The sequence below is a fragment of the Dasypus novemcinctus genome, chromosome 28 (assembly GCF_030445035.2).
Source record: "Dasypus novemcinctus isolate mDasNov1 chromosome 28, mDasNov1.1.hap2, whole genome shotgun sequence".
NCBI lineage: Eukaryota > Metazoa > Chordata > Mammalia > Cingulata > Dasypodidae > Dasypus > Dasypus novemcinctus.
In genome coordinates this window covers 21426940-21450289 of record NC_080700.1, presented here as the reverse complement: position 1 = coordinate 21450289, position 23350 = coordinate 21426940, and the positions used below count along the sequence as shown (strand labels likewise).

At 42.9% G+C, this 23350-nt stretch overlaps 1 protein-coding gene and 1 long non-coding RNA gene across 2 annotated transcripts in view; one reads left to right on the top strand and one right to left on the bottom strand.

The window, feature by feature from the left end:
- The window catches only part of SLC22A3 (solute carrier family 22 member 3), a 127573-nt gene extending 109732 nt beyond the window's left edge, over positions 1-17841 (bottom strand). Inside the window, exon 1 of the mRNA XM_004449796.5 lies at positions 17400-17841. Within this exon, the coding sequence (XP_004449853.2) occupies positions 17400-17798 (399 nt within the window). The 5' untranslated portion in view covers positions 17799-17841. The remainder of the gene's footprint in view (positions 1-17399) is intronic.
- LOC139437805 (uncharacterized) overlaps positions 17716-23350 on the top strand; it is a 47134-nt gene continuing 41499 nt past the window's right edge. The window contains exon 1 of the long non-coding RNA XR_011647707.1: positions 17716-17790. This is a non-coding gene — a long non-coding RNA (uncharacterized lncRNA). The remainder of the gene's footprint in view (positions 17791-23350) is intronic.

Genomic DNA, 23350 nt, shown 5'->3' with positions numbered 1-23350 from the left:
CCCCCAGCTCAAGAGTTTCTGCTTGTTATCAGGAACAAATAATTTTGAATATCACCTATGGCCTGGCACAACGATAGGTACTTTGCATGATTCTGTCAGACCAATCACTCATAGAAGAGTTACAAATATGACAGGAGAGGATCATTTGTGCGGATGTCAGTGATGGGGGATACACGGGAAAAGGTTCATCTGGGGCATACCATTCAAGCCATATAAATGTGTTTAAGTGTTCATGGGGCACTGTCATGGTGGGTGAAGATTCACACAATAACCAAAAGAACATCAAATTCCCATCCTGGGGAGCTCTACCACATTCTCTAATGGAGCAGCAAGAATCCCCTGAGTACAGGGTCAGTAACTGGTGAAGAAGGATGATCCATTGATGGGCCCTTAATATTGATGGCTGTACTTATGAACCTTTACTCTTGAAATTGAAACTTAGCCTAGTATTATAGGGTGCCTAAGAGTTACCTCCTTGTTGCTCAAATGTGGCCTCTCTCTAAGTCAAACTCAGCATCTAAATGTACTAAGATAGGTTTTATTACACTTGTTCTAGAGCTGAGAAATTACTCTGTGGCTTGCCCTTGCAGCTGATATACAGAGTAGCTGGCATTCAGGCACCAAAGGACATATCTGTTCTTTCCACTACACCAAGCTATCTTCTGCCAAGAATCTTTAACCCGAAGATCAAAAAGGATAGATGTCTGTGTCATTCATGTCTTTTGGCTCTCCAGTCCAGTTGTGGTCCTTACTTTCGCCCAAACACCAACTCTAAAGTTTACCAAGATTCCCAGGGAGGATAGTTCAGCTTTGGGCGCCTCCTCACCCCAACCCCAATCAATTACAGGATTTTCCTATCAATTACTCATTCCTGGAGAGCTCAAAGCATTCTGAAAATAAAGCGCAGCATTCCATCAGGCAAAATTTGGGATGCCTGCCTTGACATAAAGGTCCAAGCATCTGCCGAATGTGTTTGGGGGGACAGGTGCTTTCCTCAACCACACTTAAGGTTGCTCCATTACGACATCAACATCACACTCTTGGTAATGTACCAAACCTCCCCACCCAGCATTTCCCCATGGATGGAACACCTGCAGGGACATTGGGTGCCTGTGAAAAGAAAGATTCCCAGCCAAATACTTGCAGGTGGAACCCAGGGATGCACACTAAGCACTGATTTTGAAGGCATTCAATAAGAGGCGATAAAAAAAAGAACAATGTTGAAGATGAGAGAATGTGTGATGGGACCTCCTTTTCCTCCTGTTTTCCTCTTGGGCCCTCCTTATCCTCTGAGGTTGAGGTCAAGGTTAATGTGCTTCTTGCCTTGATCCCACCCCTCAGACCAACCAGAAGAAAGCATCCCTTCACCACATTTATCACCACTCTCATCGCGTAATGATTTCAATGCAATGATGTTGCAAACTGAGGCACAGTGGCCTCACAAGGAGAGACGTGCTGTCTCCATGCTAGTGCTGTCTCCATGGCTACGCTTGCAACCTAAGGAATGAGGTAATTAAGAGTTCCTGGCAAATGGGATGAAGCTGTTAAAGGCTGAAAGAAAAGATGAGCACATAACCTTTTGTAGTGAATAGAACACTTAGACTTTGTACCTTTAGATAAGATTTTTTAAAAATTCCTTAGAATACGGGTAATGCTGCTTGATGGCACGTAGGCTACGTAGTCCTGCTTGTTGTCACATACACTGGGGTATACAGAGAGCCCCTTGTAAACAAAGTTGTCTGAGGAGTTATTATTCGCAGACCATGATCCCAGCTCTCTCGTTCTTTTTCTCTCACTCGTTCTTGTTCTTTGTTTCCTTCTCTCTTTTCTCTTTCTTTCATTCCTGATACCCTTCGGGTCCAAATCTCCAACACAACACTCCCTGCTAGGCCTGGAGCTTGTTGAAGAAAGATTCCTGCTCATCTTTGTATCCTCAGGAGAGCCCAGTGCCTGGCATATAATAAATGCTAAGTAAATTTCAATTGAACTCTTTCAGAGATAAGTGGGAGGTGCTATGTCATATTCTCACAATTAAACTTGTTATTGTATATATTTTGCTTAGTGTCGTTCTGGGATCCATACCAACATAGCTGTATGGATCTGCTTTGACATCCTGTTTCCTAGTCCAATAAGTAAGCACATATTAAGAATGCTGTGCACTCATCAGACTCTTTCTTTTGCTCCATAAAACAACAACTGTTCAGCTATTAAAATACTTCTGTCATGAGCAGCATAGACGATTTACTTTGAAAGACTCTCTGAAAAACAACTACCTTCAGCACAAAATATAATTTCTACTGAACTACCAGCACTTCAGGAAGTAAGAGAAAACCACAAACCTCTAATAAAAGCAGACAACAATGACCAAAAAAAAAAGTCAGACATTGAGGTAAAACCTGATGGATAAATGAAAGGCATTTGCAAAGAGTGGGATTCCCTGAGACCTGAGAGAAAATGTCCATGTCAGCACTGCCTGTGGCCCCCTGTGGTTCTAGGAAGAATGGAAGGTAAAAAAGTGACTCCACATCAGGAGTTTTCCTCCCACCCTCCCATTCCTGCAAATGCCTTTCTGGAGGTAACAGGGTTTCCCACTGAAAAGATCAATCAAATGGGACTTAATTAATAAACACCAAACACATAACACCACCAAACACATATAGAACAACAAGGACTTTAGATATTGTAATTACCAGAAAAAAGCAAAGAGGCATCTTTTGTAAAATAGTTTAAAAAATTTAAAAATGGAAACACAAAAATGAGCAAGAAATAAGAGACCACCAATAAATGAAAACAAATCTAATGTTGATAAATGAAAAACATAATTATTGAAATAAAAAGTTCAATGGAGGAATTGAATACTAGATTCTACACTGATGAATGGAAAGGTAGTGATATGGAAGGTAAGTCTGAAAAAATCCAGACCATACATATAGACATAGAAATGGAAACTATGAGAGAGAGGTTAAGCGTCATGAAAGGTGGAAGAAAGACCTTCCAGCATGTGTCTAGTTAGAACTTCAGAAAGAAAGAACAGAGAATGTAAAAGGCAATGCTGAAGAGATAATGGCTGAGGATTTTCCAGAACTGATGAAAGAACCAAATTCACAGTTAAAGGAAACACAACATTCATTCATTCAACAAATATTTACTGAGTGCCTACTATGTGCCAGACGCCTTTTAAGGCAAGGTATACCACGCTGGATAAATATAAGACATCTAGACACAACCCAAGAGAAAAACAGATCACCGATGAAGGAAGGACAATTAGCTGACAACAGACTTCTTAAGAGCAAAATGAAAGCCACATGACAGAACTAACATCCTCAAAGGGCTGAGTGAAAGTAATTGGTGACACAGTACTATTTACCTAACAAAACTATCTTTTAAGAATAATTGTGAAAAAAAAAAGAATAATTGTGAAATAAAGATATTTCCAAATAAACAAAATTTACTACCTAGAGCTATACATCCAAAGAACTTGTACAGGATTTACTTCAGAAGGAAGGAAAATGAGTTACTATATAGAATCATGAGCAAATAAAGTATAAATACAATTCTTAGTACCATCTACATACAAATAACAAATTAACAATAAGGGGCAAACATAGAAGATTGGCTACCAATACTTGTCAGATGAGAGCGAGAGTGACTGAGTTTAAGTTTGAAGTTTCCTAAATTATTTAAGAGGGGATTGTAGCATTAAATTTAAGCTCTGTTAGTAAACATGGTTAAATTTCACTAGAAAAATTGAAACAAAGGATCAAATTTCAAACTAACAGAAGGAATAAAATGAAATAAAACAAAACAAAAAATCATTTTTTTAAGAAAGGAAAAAGAAAAGCATAGGAAGAGCAAGAAAAATAGAAAAAAAGTTGATATAACAAGATCCACAATACCAATTATAATAAATTTGAAGAGACTGGACACTCCAGTTAAAACAAAATCAAGTTTTATGCATTTTATGAGACACATCTAAAGTAGTAGAACATGAGAGGAAAACAAAAGATATAGCAGACAAATATTAACTAAAAGAAAACTGGAGTAGCTATTAATATTAGGCCAATAAACATTGAGACAAAATACATGATTTGCTTTGGACAGGATCCCTACACTATAATAAAAGGTGCAATTCACTATGAAATGTTTTTAAATGCTAAATCTGTATGCCTATGAATCTAATAAGATTGTCTCAAAGTATACAAATTTTTAAAATCTGCTAGAAATATAAGAAACTGACAAACCCACCCACATAATGGCAGATTTTAATACTTTTCTTTAATTATCGATAGACCAAGCAGATGAAGTAAAAAATAGAAAATATTTTAATAGTACAATTGACAAGCTTCAAATATTGGGCATCTATGAAACCCTGTACCCTAAAACTAAAGACCACAAATTCTTCTCAAGCATATATGGAACATTAACAAAATTGACTGCTTACGAAGTTATAGTGTAAGTTTCAAAAAATTTCAAAGAATCAATATTGTCACACCATATTCTCTGACCACACCACGGTTAACTTAGAAATCAAAACATACACATTTGAAATTTAAAACTAAGCGTCTAAATAAATCATGGGTCAAAGAAGAAATAATGATGGAATTTGAAAATACTGAGACTAGAATAATTTTAAAAATACACATTATAAAGCTTTTTTGTTGGGGGCAGTCAAAGAAATACATAGAAGGAAATTTATAGATTTAAATATTTATATCACCAAAGAAGAAAGGCTGGAAATCTAACTTAAATTGGAAAAAGAACACCAAAAGCAATCCCCCAAAACTAGAATAAATAATAAAGAGAAAAAATTAATGAAATAGAAAATAAGAAATGCTATTGTTCTTTGAAATATTATTGTTCTTTGAAACAATAATAAAATAGACATTCTTCTGGTGAGATTGATTCAGCAAAAAAAGAGACAAGTCAAAAATAAATAATATTAGAATTTAAAGCAAAACAAAGATAAGGTATTTTTCAGTGCCCAAAGCAAATCAGAGGCTAATCCAGACTAAAAATTGTGCTTAGCTGAACTTCCTTCTCTAGTATATACATTTGATTACATGCTTAATAACTAGTCAGTGAGGATACGATGATGGTGGGCCTGATGTCTTTAGGTTGGCACATTGGGCTGTCCATTTATTCAGATTTGTAAGAAGCAAACCTTGACCCACAAAGCATACAAACAACCCCCAGGAACCTGTCAACCACCGTCATCTTCACTGGGCCAGCTTCATCCTTAAAGTGACTTTTCTTTTATTCTGGGAGAAAATATGAGAAAGAAAAGGAAAACAAGGGCCATTTGGTCTGGGGTTTTTTTTTTTGTTGTTGTTTTTTGATGTTTAGTGCATACCAATCTTTTTTTCCGCCATTTTATTTTTTTTTAATTTTAAAGATACATAGATCACACAAAATGTTACATTAAAAATATAAGAGGTTCCCATATATCCCACTCCCCATACTCCTCACTCCTCCTACATCAACAACTTCTGTCATTAGCATGGTACATTAATTGCGTTTTATGAATATATTTTGGAGCTACATACCATGGATTATAGTTTACATATCCATTCAGTGGGTTATGGCAGGATATATAATGTCCTGCATCTGGCCCTGCAATATCATTCAGGACAACTCCAAGTCCCAAAAATGCCCCCATATCATACCTCTTTTTCCCTCTCCCTGCCTTCAGCAAATCCTGTGGCCACTGCCTCCACATCAATGATATAATTTCTCCCACTGCTAGAGTCACAAGAATTCTATGGTAGACTACCAGTAAGTACACTCTAATCCATATTTTATTCCTCCATCCTGAGGACTCTGGAATGCCAATGCTCACTCCACCTCTAAATTGAGAAAGGGCTTAGATCCCACATGGCAGATGGATGGGGTTCTCCTGCTTGCACTTGTAGACTCTCAGTTCCTTGGTGTGGTGGCTGCATGTGGTCTGTTTTTAAAGGTGCTCTGAATCCCAGTTACTACTGAGAAACCTGAGAGAGACTCACATTTTCCCTCATCCATGGTATACTTGCAAGCACTTACTCCCTGAGCAACGAATTGGAGTATTTGGAGCTCTCTGACTCACTTCTCTGCACTACATCATGTTTTATTCTGCCCAAATGTCTGATAGCCAGATCAGGCTTAGAATCAGAAATTAGAAAAGTCTATATTGAAGAAGTTATATGTAGGTGAAAACTCCACTGCCTTGGAAGGAGACAGCTGAACAGGGAAAGCAAACAGGGGAACTAGACAGAACCTACCCAGCACTAGGTACTGCCTTCTGACAACTCCTTGGGGGCTGTTTAGCTTTGTAAGATGTGTTCAATAAAGTAAACTGACTGCCTACATTGGCTTGCCAGGAATGACCACTTTTCCAAGAAGTAACAAGGGATGTTACAAAGAGTTATAAATAAAAGTGAGGGCTTCTGGTGGGGGGGGGGGGGGGGAACCCTGCAAAAGTTGATGTTTAAGCAAAAACTGGAAGTGAGCTAGTTTCAATCGGATAGGAATAGCCTGTCATAAATGGATAAAAATAACAACCAATCTAAGATTATTGCCCACTTTGTCAAACTCCCTTTATAATACGAACCCTAAATTATTGTAATTTTCCCTTGGGAGATCTCCTAATTGCCTTTATAAGCCAATGTAACTTGCTAACTATTTTGAAAACTCTTCTTTGGTTTGGGATCTCCCTGCTCAAGCAACTTTTCTTTCAATAAACCCATAGTATTGATTATTACCAGTAACTCAGTTTTGACAGTGTCTGGTGTCAGAAGTGGGATCTGGGTGCCCCAGCTGTCCCCACAGCTGGCGAGTGTCCAGATGTTGTACTCACAGTGGGCTTGTGCCCATTGCTCCCTAGTTACCCGTGCAGCACAAGGGGCATTGAACTTCAGGCTTATTGTTACACTTGGTTTTGATTTTGGTTTGGTCTGGTCCAGATGTCTCCTTGGTGAGTACCTTGTTCTGTCTGTGTTGGGAGGGAACAGAGGATTTGGTGTGCCTTAAGACAGCCACTTTTACGTTTGCAGAATTCCAATGTAATTTTCATTTTTGAAACCTTTGTCGTTGTTGTTTTTATAAACTGTAGAAAACCTTTGATTGAATATCGGCTTTCCTCCCTTTAAATGTAAATCTCTCCCTTTTCCTTCAGCAAAGATGCCTGTTACTTTCATATTTCCTTACTATGGCCCTAGTTCATGTTTGTTTTTGAATAAATGGGAAAATCTCACCAGCAATGACATGAGTTTGCAGCGGCCACTTTGGGGAACATTTGAGCTAACTAATGTACACTAGAAAGGTGTACTTGAAAAGAGACGTTCCCAGGCTCCACAAAAGGAGTGTAGATCATTTTCAAATTGGTACTCAGAAGCTTCTAAAAGACAAGATGACTCAAAAGCAGACTTTATAATAGATTCCTTAAATTACACAGAAGTAAAGCTAAAAAGTCTTTATACTAGTCCTACTTCTTCAGCCTCAAACCAACTCCCTTTTCTACCTTATCCCCCAGAGCCTGCCAGTTGCCCCTAAAACTTAGGCCTTCTGCGAAACCCAGTGCCCTGGGAAGGAGCTGAACTTCGTCCTGTCCATTGTAAAGAATTTCCTGGACAAAAAATAAAATCAGACTAATTGCACAAGAAATGATATCAAGCAGTCCACATGTCTTATTGCCCACTTCCCAAACCGCTTTCACAAACATAGAGCCAGTATATAATGAACAGTCCTTTACTTGGTAAGATGTTTTCTCACAAAATGAGATTACATTCCGGATCACCCAGCACTTCTATGCATAGCACAAGCACAATCAGACTTCCCTTTAAGGGCCACACCAAAATACTCATCTTAGAAACACTACAAAGTGACGCTTCCAGGCCCCAGTGAAAGCATTTTTGAGACCTGCTGGCTACGGTCGCCGGTGAGCCTCAAATGTCTCTCGATTGGCTATTACTTTTTATAACTTAACTAAAACCTCAACTCCTGGACCATTCCAATGATTGGCCAACATATTATGCACAACTGAGCAGAGTCAGAGAGACAGATAAAGCAGATACAACCCCCAGATATTGGTTCCTTTGAGGGCTAAAGAGACCCATGGGAGTTATGGTCATGGCCGATGGGGTTAATTACCAGGTCATATGGCCCCTCTTTGGAAATGCTGTTTATGTGTGATGAATCTGGACTCAGATGGGATCTCTCTTCATAAGACTTTCATGCTAATGTGCTGGAGGTGCAGTTAGTGTTGGGGTTTAAGATATATTTAGGGGATTTGAATCTCTGGACTGACAATGTGATAGCCAGGTCCTGAGCCTCAACAGACTCCAGCACCTACAATCTGATTTATTGGACTTACCACACTCAGCTAAGATGGATTTGAAGAAGGACAACCACCACACCATGGAGCCTAGAGTGATTACAACTGAAAGTGGGAGGATTGCATCCAGCATCCATGTGGAATCTGAGCCTCCTCTTGACATAGAGGTGCAATGGACACAACCAATCCAATGTCCACATAGAAGAGGTGGCATTGGATTGAGAAAAGTGGACATGTGGCTGATGGGTATGGGGAAAGGCAGGAAGAGATGAGAGGTGGAGGCGTCTTTGGGACATGGAGCTGCCCTGGATGGTGCTTCAGGGGCAATCACCGGACACTGTAAATCCTCACAGGGCTCACTGGATGGAATGGGGGAGAGTATGGGCCATGATGTGGACCATTGACCATGAGGTGCAGAGGTGCCCAAAGATGTACTTACCAAATCCAATGGATGTGTCATGATGATGGGAACGAGTGTTGCTGGGGGGGGGAGAGGTGGGGTGGGGGGGTGGGGTTGAATGGGACCTCATATATATATTTTTAATGTAATATTATTACAAAGTCAATAAAAAAATTAAAAAAAAAAAAAGATGGTTTAATACAGCCAAGCCTTAGGCCTCCTTAACCACAACTTCCCCTTGGGAGTTCTCACTCAGAAGCACAGAGAACACTACAGGCCTGCCATCTTCTGAGGCAAAAGGCAAATGCCAATGCTTTCAGATAATGTAGTGAATTTTGTTTACCATATTTGTCTTTTCATGTTTTTAAGAATCAAATTGTCCAACTCATGATTGACATTTTGAGTTGTAAGTTTTTACTGTGTTTGTCTAAATGTTCATATATATATTAAATGTGGTTTTTTTAAAAGCTCTCGATGGTATACTTGCGAAACTCCTTAAAGGAACTTTGTTCAAAATGGCTTTTAGATAAATAAGTGCTTATAAATTAAATACTACTAAGACCCAGGAATTAAAGACACTAAAGTTTTAATGTTTCAAATGTTAAAAGCTAACCCAAATGTTTTTAAAATTTTCAAGTTTGCATAATGTAAATAGATCTTTAGCGAATGAGACTTTGCTGTTGGTTTAATTTGAGTTACTAATGTTAGATATAATACAAGTATGTTGATATTTTTTCCTTGGTGTGTTCTTCCTAAATTTATATAAGGTTAAGTTAACTGATCAAATAAGCTAACATTATGTTTATTAAATGTTTAAGATGATAAGGATTGTAAAGTTTGCATTAACCAAGTTGAGCCAATAATTTTAACAAAAATGTGTTTTATAGGATTTAGCTAAAAGAGAATTATATATATAAAGAGTTAAAAATAAAGATAGGGGGCTTTACCAAAAAAGTTACCCTTAAAAAGTTACAATTTAAGCAACAATTGGAAGTGAGCTGTTTACAGTCCAATGGAAATAGGCCATCAGAAATGGACAAATATACTGTCATAACCAATCTACAATCATTCTCCATTTATGAGAGCTCCTTTATAACAAGGAAACTAAGTGTCAACCAATTGTTGTAACTTCCTCACCAGGAATCCCATAATTTAATCTTTATAAGCTAATGTAACTTGTTAAATATTTTGAGACTCACTTCGGTTTCAGCTATCCCTGCTCAAGCAATTTCTCTTTTCATAAACCTGTTACATTGATTGTTATTAGTGACTCGGTTTCTTTTAATAGACGCAAAAGGGGCGGATGGGGTTGAAGTGGCCATTTTGCAACTTTCATACCAAAAGGACCCAGAATCACTCCCACCAAAATGAAGGCACAGCTGCCCCGCCTGTCAGTCTGGGCTGACCGTGGTTCCAGGTGCCACATAATAAAAACAAACTGGCATGTGAGCCAGGGTAGTAATAAAATAAATGCAAAGGTTCAACAAGGTTTCCTGCAGGACATAAGAAGTGATGAACTGGGTGTCCTGTTTTGAGGACTTTCTCAACTGACGTAGAGAACTGTGTGGAAGAAAGGGTTGCCACCAATTTACAGTAAAAATGTCTGGATTTGAATCCAGCTGGGCTATGTACGAGCTACGGGAAACCCTGACAGATCCTCTAAAAAGCCAGGACAATGATACCTCCCCCACAACGGCATGACAATTAAATAAAACAATCTATGGAGGCGCTCTGGGATCTGGGTAGCTCTTTGCCTCCTGCCATCTTCTAAGCTCTCTAGATTCACTCCCTTTCCTTGATGTCAAATTTCAAGTTTATAAAAACACAGTGGCTGCTGGTGGGAATGCAGAAGGATCTAGCCATTCTGGAGGATAGTTTGGTGGTTTCCCAAAAATTTAGCTGTAGATTTGCCATATGACCCAGCAATTCCACTGCTGGGCATATACCCAGTAGAACTGAAAACAAGGACACAAACTGATATATGAACACCAATGTTCATAGCAGCATTGTTCACTAGTGCCAAAAGTTAAAATCAACCCAAATGCCCATCAACAGATGAATGGATAAATAAAATGTGCTATATACATACAATGGAATACTACTCAGCTTTTTTTTTTTAAGATTTATTTTATTTATTTCCCACCTTCCCAACCACCCCCCCCACCGCCCGTTGTCTGTTCTCTGTGTCCATTTGCTGCATGTTCTTGTCTGCTTCTGTTGTTGTCAGTGGCACGGGAATTTGTGTTTCTTTTTGTTGTGTCATCTTGCTGTGTCAGCTCTCCATGTGTGCGGCGCCATTCCTGGGTAGGCTGCTCTCTTTATGGGCACACTCCTTGCACGTGGGGCTTCCCTACACGGGGGACACCCCTGCATGGCACGGCACTCCTTGCGCACATCAGCACTGCACATGGGCCAGCTCCACACGGGTCAAGGAGGCCCGGGGTTTGAACCGCGGACCTCCCATGTGGTAGACGGGCGCCCTATCCACTGGGCCAAGTCCGTTTCCCCTACTCAGCTTTAAGAATGAATACACTGCAAACACATGTGGTAACATGGATGAATCTTGAGAACCTTATGTTGAGTGAAGTAACCCCAGCATTGAAAGACAAATACTACATAACCTCAATGATATGAAATAAGTAAGCCAAGCTGCCGCAGAGAGCTAGAGACCAGATGATAGGCTTAAAGGAATTTGGGGGGTAGGAGGAAGGATGTAAGCTGACACCTACATGGGTGAAATCTATGATAAGCTGGAGGTAAGTATTTGTACAGCGAAGGGATAAAATGGGGACATAGGGATACCTTTGGGTGGGGTTGGTGGACTTGAGGGGGGCTAGGGATGGGAGGATGGGTAATATGGCCCAAGAAATTGGGGGGAGGGTGGGGGAACAAATGAACATAGGAGATTGTCAGGTATGTGGTTGAGAATATAATGTTGAGAAAACTTTTTCAAAAACATAATAAGGAAGGTTACCTATTTAATGCTTAAAGGGGAGAATCTGACACAGGACAGGCTTCTAGGGAGTGTGTGAGTGCTTATTTTGTGATAGTGGGTTATATCATTGGATGGAGACCCATACAATGAGAGTGAAGGTATACCCACATCCTGGGGAGGACTGATGTTGTCAAATAGAAGGAATAGTATCTCTCGAGAGAATTGGTGGCTCCCAATGGGACAGGGCAGTCAAGCATGCCAAGCCCTTAACATAGTTGCAAGTATCTCTGAACATGTCCCTTCAAGCAATGAAGATTGACTGTCACTGTGGGCCCTAAGGGGAAGGGGAAAGAGGTATTGAATAGATGGAATCAATGTAACTGTGGGACAATGGAAGTGTTCCACAAGATTGTGCATGGATGGATATAGGACATACTAAATTACACCAAAAATGTATAGGGGCCTATAGGCTAAAATGTAAATCATAATGTAAAACATAAGATAACTAAAAATTTAGAAAATTGTATAGTCTAAAATATAAACCACAATGTAAACCCAAATGTTACCTTGTTTGAAAGCTATTGTCTCAATATCTGTACATCAGTTGCAGTAAATATAGTATGAACATGTAAAAAAATTATTGCTGGGAAAGGGACAAAGTGTTTTATGTTGGATATGTGGGAGTACTGTATACTGTATATATGAATTACTGTAATCTAAAACTTTTGTTAAGACAAGCTAAATAATTAGGAAAAAAGAAAAAGAAAAAGGAAGGACGTAGACACTGAGGAAAAGATGGAAGAAGTGCCTTGCCAATGTGCATACAAGGCAACACTTATTGCAGTGATGGAAGGCAAAACATCAAAAACAAAGCTTTTGCATTTAAAAATTTTTTGATACCCCAATTTATTTTTACCTTAATTTTTCTAAATTAGTATGTATTCTATATCTAACTTTTAAACTCATCACTATATTCCATTTTGCTATTAATGGAACCTGGCAATACATTAGGCTTCGTTTTTGAAGAAGTTTTGGATCACAGAGAGGTTCAACAATGGCAGGGGAGGAATACTGGTGCGAGATGTTATTGACAAGGGACACATGGTTGGCAGAGAGTTCTCCAGGGCATATATCCAGGGTACATAAAAATGTTTGGATATTTTCATAGTGGTTACAGTAAAAAATGACAACTGAGGGAGTGCTGAGTTCCTAGCCAGGGAAGCTCTATCACTTTCCCTAACGGCACAGCAACAATTCTCCAAGTGCAATGGCAAAGACCAAAAAAGAAGGATGGTTCAACAATGAGCCCTTGATACTAATGATTATGCTTATAAACCTGTGTGCCTGAAATAAGAACAAGGTCTAGAGCTGCAGGGTGCTTAAGAATTACCTCCTGAGAACCTCCGTGTTGCTCAAATTTGGCCAGTCTTGAAGCCAAACTCAGCATGTAAATGCATTGCCTTTCCCCCAGTGTGGGACATGACTCCTGGGGATGAACCTCCCTGGCACCAAGGGATTACTACCAAGTACCAGCTGGTGATGTGACCTTGAATAAAAGGGTCAACTCAGACCAGTAGAATATCTCAGCCTACATATAATATCAGGAGTTAAAATTTTTTTGACCTTGAATAAAAGGGGGAAATGGAAAGGACAAATGAGTTTATATGGCTATTAGTCTCCAAAAAAGAGTCAGGAGATTATCAGAGGTGTTGCCCTTATGCACAACTCAGCAGAGTCCCAGAGACAGATAAAGTAGATACAACCCCAGGTATTGGTTCTGCTGAGGGCTACAGAGACCCACAGGTTCTATGCTCATGGCAGATGGAGTTCAGTGCCATGTCAGTTGCTCCTACTTTGGAGTTTGTGTTCCTGTGTGATGGAGTTGGACTCAGATATGATCTTTATTCACAAGTCTCTCCTATTACTTTTACCAGACCTGTGGTTGGTGCTAGGGTTTAGTGTATACTCAGGGGACCTGAATCTCTGGACTAACTATGTGATTGCCAGGCCCTAAGCCTCAACAGACTTGCAACTCCTACACTCTGGTTTATTGGACTTACCCCACTCTGCTAACATGGAGGTGGAGAAGGTCAAACACCACACCAGGGAGCCAAGAGTGCCTACAACTGAAAGCAGGAGAATTGCATCTATCACCCATGTGGAATCTAAGCCCCCTCTTGATATAGATTTGGAGTGAACACACACAACTATTCCAGGGTCCACAGGATGGAGAAATAGAGTATGAATTAGAGTGGGCTTACTGATATTCTATTCATGAACTATTGTGATTAGTAATTGAAGTTAATGTAGCACTGAGATGGAGAGGGTGGCCATGGTAGCTGCTGAGGGTAGGGAGTGGGAAGAAGAGATGTGATGTGGGGGCATTTTCAGGACTTGAAGTTGTCCTGGGTGGTGCTGCAGGGACAGTTACTGGACATTGAATGTCCTCCCATGGCCTACTGGGTAGAGAGTATAAACTATAATGTGGACCATTGACCATGTGGTGCAGCAGTGCTCAGAGATGTGTTCACCAAGTGCAATGAATGTCCCATGATGATGGAGGAGGTGGTTGTTATGGGAGGAGTGGGGTGGGGGTGGGGGGTATATGGGGACCTCCTATTGTTTGAATGTAACATTAAAAAAAAATAAAGACAAATATAAAATTAAAAAAACATTGGGTACGTAGTGTTAATTAAAGATATGACCTATAGTTGCTTTAATCACTCTGATAGAATTCAAAAGAACAAAAACTAATTGGATCATATTCAAAATTCAAAACAACCAAATATCAGCCACCCAGAACTCTGAGGAAAAACAAGCTGTTTTGGATAGCTAAAACATCTATTCCTGAATAGGTAGAAATTTTCCTCTTAAGAATCCAAACATTAAAACAAAAAAAAGAAGTAATTTGAGATTTTAAAAAAATCTCTACAGTGTACTTCAAATTCTATCTGTGGCCTTAATCAAAGCACTCTGAACACTGTCTTAGTTTTCTCTGATGAGTTTTAATTCTTGTTCTGAGCACAGAAAGATAGTGATGACGCTGATCACGTTAGTTGGGTTGGACAGGGCTAAATCCAACCCCTTATTTTATAGATGAGAAAACAGAGCCCAACGAGGTAAGTGATTCACCTGAGCCACAAGCTAACTGGAGACAGAGCCAGGACTCAGGTTCCCACCTTGCCTCACTCCACACTGTCCCTCCAGAGCCACCCCCTTTCCAAAGACTGTAGGTCCCTTCTTGAAATAATCCAGGAATACTGTGCTTCTAAAGTATGTGTGCATTAATTCACAAATTCTATATCGGCCTTTGATCGTTGCCCAGCATGTTCATTCATGCAAAACCTGCTCAAGTCTGTGTGCATTTTGCATTTTAAGGCTCATTTTATTCTCCATATGAGGTTTCGATGTCTTTAAACATCAGGTACCTATTCTCCACGTGGGGCGTCTTGGTTCCCCTGGGAAGTAAATACTAACACCCTGCTAACAGGAATAGAAACAGCCCCCTAACAAACAGCTCTGGGAAGGTACTAGTGACAGCCCTCCCTAGCCCATGCCCTGTCCACTTCACCCCTGAAATCCCTAACAGCTACCCACCACCATTTATAAAGCAGTCTGCAGCAATAAAGATCAAGTGGAAATTAAAGTAACCCAAATGGGGAATGGGAGGAAGAGATGAGATGTGGAGGCGTTTTTGGGACTTGGAGTTGTCCTGGGTGGTGCTGCAGGGACAATTATCGGACATTGTATGTCCTCCCATGGCCCACTGGATGGAACGTGGGAGAGTGTGGGCTATGATGTGGCCCAGTGACCATGAGGTGCAGAGATGCTCAGAGATGTATTCACCAAATGCAATGAATGGGTCATGATGATGGAGGAGATTGTTGCTATGGGGGGAGGAGTGGGGTGAGGGGGGTGGGGGGTATATGGGGACCTCATATTTTTTTTAATGTAATATTAAAAAAATGAATAAAGACAAAAATATATATATATAAAATAAAGTAACCCAAATGCACATAAGCATTGGCACACGTTGCCATGTCATTTGGGGGGGGGGGTTCATTTTTCTAAACATGTCTTTATTTCATATTTTGAAACGTTTTTTAACTATTGTTTTTTGAAATTTTCATGTAATTGCCTTTTTTTAAATAAAAAAGATACATAGATCACAAAAAACATTACATTAAAAAAATATAAGAAGTTCCCATATATCCCCCACCCCACTCCTCCCATATCAGCAACGCCTTTCATCATTGGGGCACATTTTTGCATTTGGTAGATACATTTTGGGGCACTGCTGCATAGCATGGATTATAGTTTACATAGTAGTTTACACTCTCCCCCAATCCATTCAGTGGGTTATGGCAGGATATATAATGTCCAGCACCTGTCCCTGCAATATCAATCAGGACAACTCCAAGTCCCAAAAATGCCCCCACATCTTATCTCTTCTTCCCTCTCCCTGCCCTCAGCCCTTCCATGGCCACTGTCTCCACATCAATGATACACTTTGATAATTCACATGGGACCATTCAAAGTGATCCAACACACCCACAAACGCCGTTACAGATCTGCACACAACCTCAAGATCTAAAAAACCCCAACTCCAGAAAGATGGTGTTGCTAGGGCAACGATCCCTGCTCAAAGCAGCAGAGCCCTCTCCACTCCTCACCAGTGCTTTCCCCATTATCCAAAGAGGTGCTGAAAAACTGCTATGACAGCACATAAAATAAAGACAACTTTTTTTCTTTCTCCAATTTACCTGAGCACATTCAAGACGTTTTTAAAAACTGCTCATCCCAGGCAGTTTCCGAATTGATTCTTTTCATGTGACTCCGCCCTGTTGTTGGAATTCACAAGGGTGCAAATGGCCTTCTCAGCAAAGGGTGACCAAGCCGGGTCTAACCCCCCGAAAGCACTGGCCACCCAAAGGCACCCAACAAAACAGCGGGGTCCCCCCCCACCACGCCCCATCAGCCGCCACCTGTCCACGGGGCGTCCACGGGGCGGAGTCTAGGGCTCGGGGCCCCTGCTGCTGCCTCCCTATAGTTTATTAGCAGGGAGAATCACAACTCTTATTCAATAGCCCAGCTTTCCCAACTTCTCTCGGATGTTGCTCTTTGTCCCAAAGCGGTTTTCCCAAAATCATTTCCCAGGAGAGTCTCGACCTTTGTCCCCTTTGCATTTGGGATAATCATTCAGGCAACTGGAAACACAAAACAAAACAAACAGAAAAACCTGCGCAGACTTCAAAGCTTGATTTCCCCCTCTGCTTTGCCCTCTGGAGACCACGGGCCAATCGCGACCTGCTAACCCTCCCTGCCCCCGGAGATCCAGCTCTGTGCCGTGCGTCTCCCCGTAATGTCCAGTTCATGCTCAAAGGTAGCGTCAACTGGGTGCTTTGGCCGATTCCCGGGAAGGCACGTGCATCTTGAAACTTGGGTTCTATCAAAGTTCTCATTGACACCTGGCGCCCAAGCATCTCTCCGTGAACTCAGGAGCGTTGAGACGGCAAAGGCAGGCTTTTCCCAGCCGTTTACAGCGCGGCTCTCCAAAGGGGTGGGTTTACCTCGTCAGTCCCCAAAGGTCACCACCGCGTCCCTTTGCCCACGGTCCTCCCTTGGGGACCAGCTCCTCACAACGCGAGCCTGGCCTCCTCGCTGCCGGCTCCCGGGGGCGGGGAAGGCACCTGGCCCCGGCGCCCCCGGAGCGGCCGCGCTCACCCGCCCCGCGCCCCGCGCCCCGCGCCCCTCACCTCGGTGACGATGGTGGCGTGGGGCTGCGCGTACTTCCAGCCGTCCCGGCAGGGCACGAGCGGCGCCGAGCGGTTGGGGAAGGCGGCGAGCGGGTCGTCGCAGGCGAGGGCGCTGGCGTTGGCCGCCTCCAGGACGAAGCGCTCGCAGCGGCCGGCGCCGTGCGGCCCGGGGGGCGCCGTGCGGTTCCACTCCTCGTCCGCGCTCCAGCCGCAGCGCTCGGCCAGCGCGGCGGCGCTCGGCCCGCGGCACCAGAAGCGCTCGGGCCGGGTGCCCAGGAAGACCACGCTGACGAAGAGGCAGGCGAAGGTGATGCCCGTCAGGCACAGCAGCAGGAACACGCGCTGCTGGAGGCGCCCGAACTCGCCCGCCCTGCGCAGCGCCTCGTCGAAGGTGGGCATCGTGCCGCCGCCCCGGCCGCTCCGGCCCGCCGCGCCCTCCCCAGCCGCCGAGAGCCTCCCGGGGACGCGCCGGCTCCCGCGCGCCGCCGGGCCTCGCAGTGCCCCGAGGGCTCCGCGGCCTCTTCTCTCCCCCCGCCCCTCCCGCCCCCACCCACCACCCGGCCCCTGGCGCCCCGCCCGCGCCCGCGCCGCCTGCCGCCCCGCCGCCCTCCCGCGCGCTCCGCCCGCCCGCCCCGCCGTGGGCGCCCCCGGCCGCGCGCCACCTCCCGCGCCCCGCCGCCCTGGACCGCCTGGGGACACCCCTGGGCGCGCCCGGGCCCGTGCCCGGGACGGCGAGTGACGGGCACAGCCTCCCGCCTGGCGCGCGGCTCCCCGCGGTCCCTGCCAGCTGCCTCCTCTGCCATCTGGCCCCGACCCGGGTCCCAGAGGGAGAAAGTTCTAGCGCTAAGCAGCCCGCCTCGCTGCTGCTTCTCGGACTTGACCTCTGGGCGGTGGCCAGGGCAGCCGGGAGGCATCTCCAGGCCTAACTCCGCGGCGCACCGCGGGCCGGGCAGCCGGGTTCCCAGAGCGGGGGCTTGGCTCTCAGGAGGCGCCCACTGTGTGCCCGTGACCGACTGCAGAACTAAGAAGCACCCGGGGTTAGGTTTTGGAGACATCTCAGCGATTCTCCAAGTTGACATTAGGACACCTGGGACTCACAGAGGTGAAGCGACTTGCTCAGGCCACAGTTGGCACAGGCTGCTTCCCTGCCTTAACTCCCTGGGAAAGGGAGTTTCAGGGTTGGCTTGAACCATCGATGTTCGCTTCTCCCTGAGCTCTCAAATATCCCCAGAAACGTGTGTGCCGTCCTGCCGCGGGGGTGGAAAGTCCCTCCCTGCCTCTTCTCTGCCCCTGCGGCGCCGGGGTCCACCACTCCCCCGGGCTCAGGTTTGGCCGCAGTGTGTGGCTGTGCGCGCCCCCGCGCCCGCGCTCCCTGACACGGCCCCGAGCGCTCTACCATGTTGAAAACTGTCTCCAGCTCTTTCCCCTGCCCCTCAAGATACTCACCCAAGTTCTGCCCTCAGCTGGCTTTTCTCTAAGGGCAGAAGAGGCTGATAGAGCACAGACGCAACTTTGCTCCTTTGAGAGCAGAGACGATCCAGCCAGACTGGGCCTTTGGTTTCCCTCGGCTTCCAGTTTAGGGCCTTGGAGAACTTCATCTCTAAGCCCCAGTTTTCTCATCTCCCGAATGAGTCTAATAATATACCTGCCTCCGTCGGCATGAGGATTGAATCAACCAAGCTGTCGAAAGTCCCAGAAACGTGTCTGGCACCTAGTAGGCTCTTTATAAATACTGCCTAGTACCACTGTTGTTCTTTTTCGTTGCAGGATGCATGGTTGGGACCTTGCAGGGATGTCTTCGGGGTGACAGATGTGCAGAATAAAACACGTTAGCACTCCTGATGCAGTAGGAGCTTGTCGAATCATATTTTTTTATTATCCTTTCTCTTGTTGCTCTCAGCTACCAAGATTCATCTTCCTACCACCTCATTGTCAGCTAGTTCTGTGGTTGTGTGTCTCATGGCCCAGAGTCTAATTCATGTTTTTAACTGCCTGTTGGATCCCAATCTCAGGATGTCCTCCGCCCACCCAGCTTATCCCCCTGCCCTGCCTTTTGGGGGAACCACGTTTCAGTCACTCGGACTCAGAATCTCAGTATCCTCAGGTTTCTACTCAATTGTCACCTCAGTGAGGCTTCCCCTTGTTACTCAGGTCCCCCATTTCCACCCCCTCCCCTCCTCCCAAACATATCCTCCCTGGCTCCCTTTTCTGCTTTGTTTGTCCCCAAAGAATCTGTCACCATCCGATAGTTTTGATTCTCATTGTTCGTATAGCTAAGTTCTATAAAGTAGCCACAAACACTGAATTGGTGAATACAGAACGATTGTCCCCTGGTAAAATACAAGGTTAGATTCCTGCAAGCCTCCGATCATAAAATTATCTTATTTACCTTCTCTGTGTCCCTCTAGAATATAAGTTCCATGAGGGCAAGAAATTCCATGTGTTTTGTTCACTTTGATATTGTCAGCACCTAGAACAGTGCCTCATGTAAAGAAGGTATTTATATTAGTCAGCCAAAGGGGTGCTCATGCAAAATACCAGAAATTGGTTGGTTTTTATAAAGGGTATTTATTTGGGGTAGGAGCTTACAGATACCAGGCCATAAAGCATAACTTACTTCCCTCACCAAAGTCTATTTCCACGTGTTGGAGCAAGATGGCTACCAATGTCTATGAGGGTTCAGGCTTCCTGGGTTCCTCCCATCCAGAGTCTTGCTTCTCTCTGGGTTCAATGTTCCTTTCTTCCCAGGGCTTGCTTCTTCCTGGGCTCAGGGCTCCTCTCTTGCTGGGGCTTGCTTCTCTTTCCTCTGTGAGCTTACTTCCCGGGGCTCCAGCTTATGGCTTCAGCATCAAATTCCAACATCAAAACTCTAACACCAAAAATCCCAACTCTGTCCTTTGTCATGCCTTTTATCTGTGAGTCCCCACCCACCAAGTGACATGGCCCAATCAAAGCCCTAATCATAACTTAATCACACTCAGGTACAGACCAGATTACAAACATAATCCAATATCTATTTTTGGGATTCATAACCGTATCAAACTGCTACAGTATTTATTATTTGTTGAATAAATGAAAGCCTCTTTGATTCCCCCTCAAGAATGTCCTTCCTCCTGAAATAAGTTTTTTGTTTTTTTCCTCAAAGATCTGATGAAAGAAAATGTGGCAAAAGAATTGGTGCATGTGCTCAGGACTAAGGGAAAAAATGAGGAATCATATTTCTTGTGTGTGTGTGACAAGTAGGTGAGAATGTTTGAAAGACTCTTATTCTTTCCTTATTTGTCATAGAAATAGTCACTTTTACCTTAGCATGTAAATGTAGTAGAAAATTGCTCTATACTTCTATTATTCCATGGCTGATAATTAGACCCTAACATTGATTTAGATTGATTAGTATTAATAATTATCTTTCTCTGGCCCATTCTCTTGCTGAATGATTCTGATTTGGACTCCCCTGGGAGAAAGTTTTTGGTTTTGGGCAGGGAGAGATAGTCTAGATATTATAATCCTTTTGAAATAGATTCTATCTCTATACTTGAAATATCTAAGATTTAGATTTAAGTCATCTTTGGGATGGGTAGGCATGAAGAAAAAATGCCAAATAGGACTGAAATAGTCCAGAGCAGAATTATGATAAGGTAGAAAAACATATCAGCCTAAGTAATTTCTGGAGTTCATATTTACTCTTCTAAAGTAAAATAGCAAATCCTTCACCACTTTTCTTTCCAACACTTCAGGTGTTGGGGCTACTAATATAACTGCAGGGTAAAGTGAATTGCAACTCTTAGAAACCTAATGTAGGTATCGTTTTCATCTAGATGCAAAATAGGTTTCTTCTCTTGTCCCACCTGGGTCAGTTGGTCGGGGCTTTCTAGATAGAGCACACTATTGAGGACAGCTTTGAAGTCGAGTGGGAAAAAATGCCACAACTAATTCAGAATGTGGAGGAGAAGGGAACAGCAGCATGAGTGCCAAAGAGGGGTCATCCTTCTATTGGTTGGTGTAGCCTGGGAAGTACCAAATTGCCATAATACTCCCCATAAGATTCCAAATTTCCTGTCTTTTCAGATGCATCATAAAGTGTCCCATCTAATGAATGGCATTTTTTTTTCGTGTAGGACTCACAAAATTCTCTTCACATTTTCCATTTGTTTGTAGACATGTTCCATCCTAGACTGATGATGAAGGTTCAGAACATGTGATAGCTTGTTATTTGAGGGAAACGCCACCTTGATTTGCATATGCTTCAAGATGGGTGGGAGAGAGCAAGTCACTTAGCTAATGAGTGAAGCTAGCCAGACTCCCAACATCAGTCTTAGTTTGCCAGGACTGCTATGACAAATACCACTCACCAGGTTGGCTTAAACAACAGGAATTCATTGTTTCACAGTTTTGGAGGCCTGGAGTAAAAAGCTAAAGCATCATCAAGGCCATGTTTTTTTCAAAGTCTGTAGCATTCTGACGATGGCTTTCCCACAATTCTCTACTGCATGGTAATCTGTCTCCTTCTGTTCTGTCTCTAGTCTCTCCTGTGTCCAATTTCCACTGCTTATAAGGACCTCAGCCATATTGGGTTGAGGACTCCCCTCATTCAGTTTGTGCACACCTTAAAAATGACATCTCCAAAAGTCCTATTTACAAATGGGCTCATATTTACATGTAAACATATATTTGCCGGGGGGTGGGTACATGATTCAATCCCCAACAATCAGCATCGGAACACAGCTTTGCTTGGGGATTTTGAATCACAGAGAGGTAAAGTGAGAAAAAAAATCATATTCTTGCTGAGAAATGAGTAAAAGAAAACAGCTTGCTTGTGCTGTAATAACATTTATTACTTTGGGGATTTGTGAAAGTCTCAACGAAGAAGACACAGTACTATTAATTAAAGTCTGCTAAAGTATTGCCAGGGATTTCTGCCTTTGGATCTTATTATGAATGAAACTATTTTTAGTGAGGTTCTTTCAATAGTTTGGTAAGAAGTCCCTCTGGGAAGAATGTTCAAGAAAAATCTGCTTTTCCTGAAACTCAGTGCCCTCACACATAAATTACATTAATGTAATCTTCAAATGGGAAAAGACAATACAATCTCAGGAAAGTTGTAGGTGTCAATTAAGCTTAAGACACCTCTCCAGCAAACCTAAAAGCTGAAGAAAAACACATTCATTAAAAATTACATCTAGAAACATAGTCATTGAAATGGAATGAGGCTTACAACATTTCACAAAAGAACAGGTTACAAAGACTGCATTCCATACCAGTGCTTTTCAAACAATTGGTGGTAAAGAGAACATGTTTGTCTATCTGTCTTGTTCCCAGTCCATTGCAGTCCAATATATGGTCTTACTGGTCCTGAATGTTGTGGCTCATGACACAAGGCTTAGAGGTGAATCAGCAATTCTGGAATTTGTCTACATCCTATTCAAGGAGATTAGCCCACTGATTACACACTTGGATATTATGGTGATGTCAGAATATTATAAACTTTCTAAATGCTTACTGCCTACGTGTATACTTATGTAACTGCTGACAGATAACAAAAACTGCAGATCAGCCTTGGTCTAAGAATTGTAATTGAGTAATATGTTCTATATAATCCCATTTTTTAGATGAAATAACATACATGCATTCTCTGTAAGAATTCTTCATTTTGTCCTAGCACAAGTAGAGCCTGGAATAAAATCAGAACTCAACAAGTATCTGTGGAATGAATGACATTTCTAGAGTCTCTACATGCATCAAAGGTGGTCTGGAGAGTTGTGCTGTGGGGTGTTGGCTGTGGTTATGCATAAGCATGACAATTTTATTTCTTTCCTTTGGCTCATCCAGCTCCTACATTTTTTTCTGCTATCTATTTTTAAAATACTTATACACACTTGCTGCATTCCAGGCAGTGTTTTAAACATTTCACACATATTCTTAATTCATGTAATCTCTACAACAATCCTGAG